Below are 10,000 nucleotides of genomic sequence, written 5' to 3' on the forward strand. Positions count from 1 at the left end.
CAATTTATAAGTATTTTCGCTAAAAATGGGCAGTCAAATCTCCTACTCGTTCTCGTAGAATCTAAAGCTCTCTAATAGTAGCAAGACGAAGAGCGAGATTTGGAAAAGATAACTACTGACAACGAGAAATAGACGAGACACGAGAACGCTTCAGTCACTCAAGACAATAGGGCCGTTTATACGAGAGAAAATAAGCCGCGGCTAACTCTGGCCGCGGCTTACGTAAGCCGCGAAAGGAACTATTTATACGAGTATAAACTCCCCGGCCAGGATAAGCCGCGGCTTGAGAAAGCCGTGAACGTAGATTTTGTACCATTTATACGGGGTGTTCGCGGCTTACGTAAGCCGCGGCCAGAGTTAGCCGCGGCTTATTTTCTCTCGTATAAACGGCCCTAATATGACAACGCATAACTTGAGGATAATTACATAGACGATATTACATGGCCGCGCGGAGATACGAAATTTCTCTTTGAGTGTTGAAAAATATTTTACGAGTGAACGATTGAAATAGTTTTCAATATTCAAAGAAAAATTTCGTATCTCCAAGCGGCCATGCAATATTCTATTTATTTATATAAAAAACACTAATGAAGTACTAAATCATTTCACGAAAGGCATCGAAAGGCGCGATTTTTATAGGTAAACATAGCAACAGTGGTCTTTTCACTTGTGAAAATAACATGTTATCGTTATCATGTTTTCGCTCGGAAGTTCAATTGATATTTCACTGGTGTTTATATAATAAAAGAGGGTTCAAAACACTTGGCGGAAAACTGGGGCAATTGCAATGAACGACACTTTCTTATGTCATGTAAATTGTGCTTTTTGACTACCTTTAGCTAACACAAGCTTTGCATTCTAAAGCTTATTAGTTAATAAGATTGTTAACTGACTGGTGATCAGTTACTTACACGTCACTACAATAAGTATAGCTGTGATCTTTCAATGATTCTAAGGATAGCCATCTCCAAGGAACTCTGTCCTATTGAAAACAAATGTGCAAAAGTGTGTGATTAGGCAAGAACAGGGTGTTTATTAAAATAAGCGTAAGTCGATACGCAAAAGCAGTAAAAGCCAACTGCTGCTGTACAAGAACTCGCCGGACACCTTTTGGATTTGCGGTTATATGTCTGAGCGGTTTACTTGACATTAAAGACCCAACAATGCTTGACGCATAGAATTAACCGCATTTGCTTAAATACAAAAATCGCTAAGGGTAAATGCTGCATTTTCATACTTACATTAGAGGTTTGAGTGTAGATGCCATCCTTTGAAATGTCTCGTGCCAAGCCAAAATCTCCCAACTTAGCCACGTGGTTATGGTCAATGAACACATTTCTGGCTGCAAGGTCACGATGAATGCACTAAAGAGAAATAGACCTAGGCGATTTAAGTAATCAACCATAACTGACCTATAGGCACCTGAGGACTGGATCAAGGGCAAAATGACGCCTTAATCACTCGATCAAGAGTGCACTGTATGCAAGACACATGTGAGTCGTGTACACGTTTCAGTATCCTCGACCGAACTCTCTCTTCTCTCTAATAATAGAGAGATTTTGCACCACCTTTACGTGAAATGGAAAACGTCGGATTGCCGTTTCACGTTTCACATAAAATGGAGTGAAGCTTGTGACATTAGCTTTTCGTGACTCCCGGAAGAATGGACTCTGTCAATGTCGAAACGTTTGTTAACAAACACAAAAACTCAAAGTCTTTTTAAACATTGTTTGTAGAAAAAGACGCTATACATGTATATGAAAAATCAATCCCTGTCTGTTTCGATGTTTCGAGTTTGTGAGTCACCAGAGAGGCAACGAGAGTTCATGAAGCAAATTGCGGGAAGGAGTCAGTTAATTGAACGATAACTACGAAACGTGATTTTTGACCTACCGGAAAAAAAGCTTTCGTGGTCCTTTGTTTTCCACAAACGACTTGTTATGAAAAAGAAAGTTCCACGTATACGGCAAAGGCGAAATTGCCTACACTCACGTAGAAACGGCAAGCAGCAACCGACAAACGCAAAAAAAATGGTTGGAAAATCATGATCACCTGGTGCCCGTTCCTCCAAAGTCCCGAAACTTTACGGGTCATTTTTGGGTGTCGCAATTCCCTCTGTATCTCAAGAACGGAGAGGACTGGAATCGCCAAACTTAACAAACAGTTTGCTTTTGGTTACCTTGAAAACATGTTAAAAGGTCGGCTTTTCTGGACAAGCGGTTAGCAGGTTGACAAATGGCTTTTCGGGACTTTCGAGAAACGGGCCCCTGGTCAGTTTCGCCGTTCGCGTTTCATGAAACGCAATGCTAAATCTCTCTAGTAGCATGGAAGACTGTTCAAATAAAAAAATAAAAATAATAAAAAAAGCCATTTCTTATGATCAACCGCAAGCTTGAAATGAAATCTAATAATAAGCAACACACTTTTGAAATTTGAAGATAGACCTGACTTGTTTTTTGTTCAGAGAAGAACATCTTGTAAGAGTTACGCCAGGTTCATAACTTTTCGACAAAAACTGAGTGAATACCAGCCTACCTTTTTCTCTTGTAAGTGTTTCATTCCAAGGGCGATTTGCAGCGCTATTTCTAGTAAATGACGATCGCTTAACCCAAACCGTACGTTTTCATATTTTCTTGGTTGGTTATCTGGGAATTCGTTCTTCTTGGATTTCAAGAAAGCTTCAAGGCTTTTTCCATGAACCAGTTCAGTAACCAAGAGAATCTTGTCTGAAAAATATAATCAACTATTTACCACTGAATTATTAAAAACATATTCATCTAATGAATTGTCTTTTACCTGTAAATGAAAAAACCTGAGAGTCTGAGATGTCAGTTCAAAGATTTTCAGTTCGGTATAAATTTAATTTCAAGTCATTGAATTCCTTTGAGTGTTCAGACTGTGATATTGTATTTTTGGAATTTTTGTTTCAAAACTTACCACTCTTTGTGCATTCCCCCACAAAATTGACAATGTTGGGATGTTGCCCAGCCTGCTTGAAGATCTTTATCTCATTCAAGAGGTCGGAGTCATCAGAAACACCTGCGGTATCTATGCATATATAATGATCACAAATGCTCAAATGAAAGAGGATCTTTCACCCAAGGCCACCCCTCGAAAGGGGACAACTCGTAGTGTGCTTTGTCTCAAAAAACCGAACTAACCGAGTCAACGAAAATGTCAACAAACATTATCTGAGATAACCACTCTTACGAAGGGCTTCATAGGAATTCAAAAAGCGATGGCTTGAATGCTGGCTCTTCTTTCCCCGCATTGGCTGTTCACTGGCTAACAAATGACCTCGAACCAGAAACACTTTGTGATGTAAGGCGAGGAACTTCACCGTAGCGTCAACCCTCCTCACTATTCAGTTTGACATACGACACCTAGTGTAAACCCATCTGGTCGCCTCCTTCCCAACACATCCGTATTGAAATCATCCTTTCTACGCTGTTAGAAATAATTCTGAATTAAATTTTCTCACCTTTTTTAACTCTTAAAACGTAGGGAGGCTTAGTTTAGTCTTACTGAAATCAGTTTGAAAAGCAATGTGGTCACCTTTTAGCTGTTTCACGGCCACGTCTAATATTTGTCCATTCTTTGCACGATATTTTCCCTTCCGAACAATCCCGAACGCTCCTTCTCCTAGCTTTTCATCCTCGAACACGCGGAGTCTTTGAAAATCAATTCGCCAGTTTTCTTCAATGTCGGGACATTTCGGCAAATGAATGCTTCTTCTGTGAGCAAAAACATGTTACACTTGTCGTGAGAATAGGGTCTGTCATGTTATATTTTTTATCAGTACTTGATTGCTAAAAGCATTTATAATCCAGTAAAGAATCGAACCTGAATAAATAACATTTATTTTCGTGAGTAGTTATCGCTCCAGCTGATTTTCCTTGTCATGGACAGATACCGATTGCTTTTTCCAACTCCGGAGAGTTTCATCCCTCAAGTTCCGTACAATTCGGAACAAAAGACAGCGAAAATCTCTAAAATTTAACAGGAAAATCTGAACTTACAGGAAATATTCATTGTCTCAACAAAATGAAACATGCAATTTAATAGGCATTCTGTAGCTTGCAATTTTCATTACAGAAATTATTACAAGAAATAAGGTAGATTTACCTTTCGGAGTTTGCAGCGGTTTCTTGGTGAATAAGTAAGTTATCATTGCTTTCGGCGCTTTCATTGCTGTTATGTATACAAACACATCTCAATTGTTCCTCTGCTTGTTCTTTCTTATTAGGTTTTGGAGGCCTTCTGGGCGGGATATGACCATTGGGTATAGGAGGCAAATCTCTTCTGGGCATGTCAAGCTGATTACTACCAACCCCACCTGGGAGGAAAAATGGAAGGAATTACATGTTACTTTGTCCTGAAGAACTATTAAACGACAAAGGCAAGACGTACTTTTCTGAGGTATGGCTGTACTAAATAAGCAAACAGGGCTGCTGGGATTTAGTCTTTTTGTTATGACGAAGCTGGTAATTGACATGCAGATACAAGATTTATGATTAGTTTTTTGGGTTTATTATTGTGCCAAACTCAAGATTTATGATTAGGGAGCAGGGATGGAGCAGCGGTGAGATCGCTTGCCTACCAACATTGTTTCCCGGGTCTCGGATTCAATTTCCAGGTGTCATATGTGGGTTGAGTTTGTTGGTTCTCTACTGTGCTCCGAGATGTTTTTACACGGGTGTTCCGGTTGCCCCCTCTTTTCAAAAACTGAAATGATTTGAGTTGAGTTGATTTCTGCACATGTGCAGTGTACATACTATGAATAGTGCCCCAGCGCTAAATAGAGTTGACACCTAATAAAGTTCAATATTATTATTTAAAATGAATGAAAATTCTTCGCATTTTCCTCTGCTGAGCATGTATAAATTGTTAATTTTATTTTTTCTTGCACTTTTGTCGTCAGTATGATAATAAAATTATACAGAGAACTATAAAAGCACCTAATAGGGGAACGTTTTCTCGGCCTACAGCTCTTTGTGCTACTAAAGGAGAAGCGAGAGTACTGTCAATGCTGTCATAAATGTTGTCCGATGTCTCTTTTTTCTCGAGACGTATCCAGTCTTGATCATCTGAAGGCGTCTGCCTGTCTGCAGTGTTGTCTCTTTCTTGCGCCTATAAACAAATGTTTAACATATTTTATATCTAATAAGAGACAGAATCTTCTTTTTTACAACGTCGATGCGTTTTCAGAACGATTGTTTTAGATGTTCCTTTAAGAAGAGCGTTAACCCGGAATTGAGATCCAATGGGCCATTTCCGAGTTGCTGTTTACCTCTGGTTCAAAACGAGTCTTGGTGCTAAACCATTAATATGTTAATGAGCTTGATATGAATGAAAATACACCATTCGTTTCCATTGGAATGGTTGTGCACCAGTACTCGCTTTGAAACCGAGGCAAACGGCAATTCGGAAATGGGCTATTGATAATATTTACTGAATTTTAACTTGATACGCTGTTGAAATTAGATTGTCTTCCGGGAAGACATCAAATCGAGGTACTTTTACACTTTTTATATTCAATCAATATAACTGTTCACCTTGCTAATTAAACTATAGGAAAAATGACCGTCGAAGGAGTGCTACATAAGTACAAGTGTTGATGGTTATAGTTCTTGTTTATTTATTTGCACTCGTTTTGAGAACCTATGATCACGTACCTCAGCTATTCGTCTTCTTAACTTTCGATACCAGAGAAAGTAAACTACGCTCCCGATTCCCAACGTTCCAAAAATGCAGATAAAGACGATGGGCATGACCCTAGGGCTTTTCACCGAATATTCAGTTGGCTTTGCAACTGAAACGGAAAATAAGGACAGTCACCGACACTAAGATACGACTTTAACAACAATAATGATAATGATAATGATAATGATAATGATAATGATAATGATAATGATAATGATAATGATAATGATAATAATAATAACAATGACGATGATATTATACCCTTATTATAATATTAAGAAAACGACGAAACCTTAGAGTTAATATTAAACATGTTTCGACAGAAACTTCTGCCATCCTCAGTTAGGCAGAATACAAAGTGATGGAAGCTGAATTTATAATAGAAAATGCTAATGTCAAAAAATGGCAGATGTTTCTGTCGAAACATGTTTTATAAACTCAAATGTCTCGTCCTTTTCTTAAAATTGTTTGCTTTTCTGCTACTATCAAGACCTTATGATAATAATCATCATCATCATCATCATCATCATCATCATCAACAACAACAAATTAAATTTTTGCCTTACGGACTAGCTTGGTTTGAAATCAAAGAAAACAAAATAAAACAATTGGGTATATGTTGTCAGAATGTACCCGCTTAGAACAGAAAGATGATAAAAGCCTAGACATGATATCATCATTCACTGAAATTTGTGCATAAAAAATGGACTCCCGTGTGCAAAGAAGAGCTATGAGCAGGAGGTGCACACAAAGCACAGGGTTTTGGAGAACTCACAGAGATAAATGCTATAGTCGTATTCTGTTATTTCTGCTATGATAAGGTGACTTTGGCCTCTTTTAACGTTTGTCTAAGCTTCTAAGTATCCGTATCCTTGGTTTAGATTCGTTAAAAGTACCGACATTTTTTTTCTTGCGGAACCAGCTTATTGCAGGCCTTGGATGACCTCCAACTGTACAGCGAAATATCACATTCGAGCCAATTCTCGCACTTTGGTTCAATGGAGTAATTTCTGGTTTTTGAAGTCCTGAAAGTGGACGGAATTTCATTGAATATTTAGTTGGCCTTGCAACTGAAGCAGAAAATAAGGGCAGTCACACTAAGATAAGATATCAACTTCGAAGTACAACAAAAACAATAATAATAAAAATGATAATAATAAATAATAATAACGATAACAATAATAACAATAATAATAATAATAATAATAATAATAATAATAATAATAATTACATGCTGTCTTTATGCTCATCTTCTTTTAAAATCTTCGGCAAAAATATACCAATTAACTCTTATTATTATAAACTGATAAAATAAAGGGAAAAAAAAACAATTATGAATAAATATTAGAAAATGTTAAAATGGTTTTGGCTAAAACCTTAGTGGGAGGCGCGGTGGCCTCATGGTTAGTGTGCTCGACTTCGGAGCGAATGGTCCGGGTTCGGAACCTGGCCGGGAACATTGTGTTGTTTTCTTGGGCATGACACTTTACTCCCTCGGTGCCTCTCTCAACCCAGGTGTATAAATGGGTATCACTGAAATGCTGGGGTAACCCTGCGATGGACTAGCATCCCATCCAGGGGGGAGTAGAAACACTCCTAGTCGCTTCATGCTTCAGAAACCGGGGATAAGCTCCGGTCTGATGGGCCACTAGGCCTGTAAGCTACATACTAAATACTATACTAAAGCTAATACTAATAGTTGGTGCATGACGATGATATTGCATCCTTATTAGAATAATAATGAAAAGAAGAACAATCAACATGTTTGGTTTTTCCGGCTTTTTTTTTTTGGCAACTGGAGTAGAAAGTAAGGGTAGTCAAACTAAGATAAGATATCAACTTCGAAGTATAACAAAAATAATAATAATAATAATAATAATAATTACATGCTGTCTTTATGCTCAATCTTCTTTAAAAATCTTCAGCGAAAAAATATACCAACTCTTATTATTAAAAACTGGTAAAAATAAAGGGGAAAAATTAAGAATAAATAATAGAAAATGTTAAAATGCTTTTTGCTATAAACTCAGTGTCAAATTTGCAGAAGGATAACGCTAATAATAATAATAATAATAATAATAATAATAATAATAATGGTGACGATGATATTACATCCTTATTAGAATAATCATAAGGAAAACAAGAACAATCAACATGTTTGGTTTTACTGGCTTTTGTCTTGGTGTAAAACTACATTACACAGACGGCCAAATTTATTGTAGCGAATGAGTACAATTATATTATTTATTAGCAGAGAACTGGTACGCCCAAGAGCAAAGGCTGAAAGTGATCATTTTTATACTGGCTGCTTCATGTATTAGCTCTCACCTGTTGTTTGCCATAGAACCGCTGGATTTGAAACCTGTTCTCCAAGAATATTCTTCGCAGAACAGAAATAAATGCCATAGTCGTGTTTTGTTATTTCTGCTATGATAAGGTGACTTTGGCCTCTTTTAACGTTTGTCTTTATTCGTATTCTTGAGTTAGATTCGTTAAAAGTATCGGAATTATTTGCCGTGCGGAACCAGCTTATTACAGGCCTTGGATGGCCTCCAACTGTACAGAGAAATGTCACATTCGAGCCAATTCTCGCACTTTGGTTCAATGGAGTAGTTTCTGGTTTTTGAAGTCCTGAAAGTGGACGGAATTTCATTGAATATTTAGTTGACCTTGCAACTGGAGTAGAAAATAAGGGTAGTCAAACTAAGATAAGATATCAACTTCGAAGTATAACAATAATAATAATAATAATAATAATAATTATAATAATAAGTACATGCTGTCTTTATGCTCAATCTTCTTTAAAAATCTTCAGCGAAAAAATATACCAACTCTTATTATTAAAAACTGGTAAAAATAAAGGGAAAAAAATTAAGAATAAATAATAGAAAATGTTAAAATGCTTTTTGCTATAAACGCAGTGTCAAATTTGCAGAAAGATAACGCTAATAATAATAATAATAATAATAATAATAATAATAATGGTGGCGATGATATTACATCCTTATTAGAATAATCATAAGGAAAACAAGAACAATCAACATGTTTGGTTTTACTGGCTTTTGTCTTGGTGTAAAACTACATTACACAGACGGCCAAATTTATTGTAGCGAATGAGTACAATTATATTATTTATTAGCAGAGAACTGGTACGCCCAAGAGCAAAGGCTGAAAGTGATCATTTTTATACTGGCTGCTTCATGTATTAGCTCTCACCTGTTGTTTGCCATAGAACCGCTGGATTTGAAACCTGTTCTCCAAGAATATTCTTCGCAGAACAGAAATAAATGCCATAGTCGTGTTTTGTTATTTCTGCTATGATAAGGTGACTTTGGCCTCTTTTAACGTTTGTCTTTATTCGTATTCTTGAGTTAGATTCGTTAAAAGTATCAGAATTATTTGCCGTGCGGAACCAGCTCATTACAGGCCTTGGATGGCCTCCAACTGTACAGAGAAATGTCACATTCGAGCCAATCCTCGCACTTTGGTTCACTGGAGTAATTTCGGGTGTTTGAAGTCCTGAAACTGGATGGAATTGAAGCGACTTACTAGAAGTATCTGTTTTTGTTACCAGATTTAAATTTATATAGTAAATATCGTTAACACTTTTCAAATGATCTCTGTACTTTTTTCAGTATTCATGGGTTAAACTATGTGTGGAAGAGATTCACATTTCATATCTTAAGGTGGCGAATAGGTCACCGTTGCAAGAGGAAAGCAATCTGAAGACACCGTAATATTGTCTTTGAACCTTTCTTACTTAAAAACGAATTCGGTGACTCCTTGGAACACCTCACACCCTAAGGAAGGCTTTATCCATCAAATAGACTTCTCAACGTACCCTATCGTTACCCTAGGCCAAAAGATCGGGCCCGGTTATTATGCTCTATCATGGCCTGAGATAAAAAGGAAATTAATAAGAGTAAGGATAAGGACAACAATAAAAATAAGAATAAGGATAAGAATAAGTAAAGTACAAAGAAGTGATGAGGGAGACTAATATGAAGCACAATAGACCTGTGTTTGTTACTCGCTCGTCGATAGAGCTTCAAAGCAGGATTTCAACAGCGTCGCGAGTGGGAACCAGGAACAAATCCGCAAACAGAGTCAACACTTTCGACCATGTGCTTTATTATGATACTAGTATCGCAAGGGCTTATGGGAGTTACAACTCTAGGGGGATTATGGGTCACGACCCTCACATTTTCAAGCACAACTTTTATTTAAGAAAAAAAAAACAAACGTGATAAAATTACGATGATACTCTTATTTGCAATCAAAGCCTGGCAACAAGGTT

The 10,000-nt window shown here is 37.1% G+C and overlaps 1 protein-coding gene across 2 annotated transcripts in view; it reads right to left on the reverse strand.

The window, feature by feature from the left end:
• Nucleotides 1–10,000, reverse strand: part of LOC138060352 (fibroblast growth factor receptor 4-like) — a 29,706-nt gene that overhangs the window by 2,889 nt on the left and 16,817 nt on the right. For both annotated transcript variants that reach the window (XM_068906110.1, XM_068906111.1), the window contains exons 4-13: nt 8,920–9,228; nt 8,032–8,334; nt 5,676–5,812; nt 4,959–5,130; nt 4,126–4,336; nt 3,556–3,734; nt 2,938–3,048; nt 2,536–2,726; nt 1,242–1,364; nt 912–982 (exon numbers count right to left, since the gene is read on the reverse strand). In XM_068906110.1, the coding sequence (XP_068762211.1) occupies nt 912–982; nt 1,242–1,364; nt 2,536–2,726; nt 2,938–3,048; nt 3,556–3,734; nt 4,126–4,336; nt 4,959–5,130; nt 5,676–5,812; nt 8,032–8,334; nt 8,920–9,228 (1,807 nt within the window). The remainder of the gene's footprint in view (nt 1–911; nt 983–1,241; nt 1,365–2,535; nt 2,727–2,937; nt 3,049–3,555; nt 3,735–4,125; nt 4,337–4,958; nt 5,131–5,675; nt 5,813–8,031; nt 8,335–8,919; nt 9,229–10,000) is intronic.

The sequence above is a fragment of the Montipora capricornis genome, chromosome 8, assembly GCF_036669925.1.
Source record: "Montipora capricornis isolate CH-2021 chromosome 8, ASM3666992v2, whole genome shotgun sequence".
Taxonomy (NCBI): Eukaryota; Metazoa; Cnidaria; class Anthozoa; order Scleractinia; family Acroporidae; genus Montipora; species Montipora capricornis.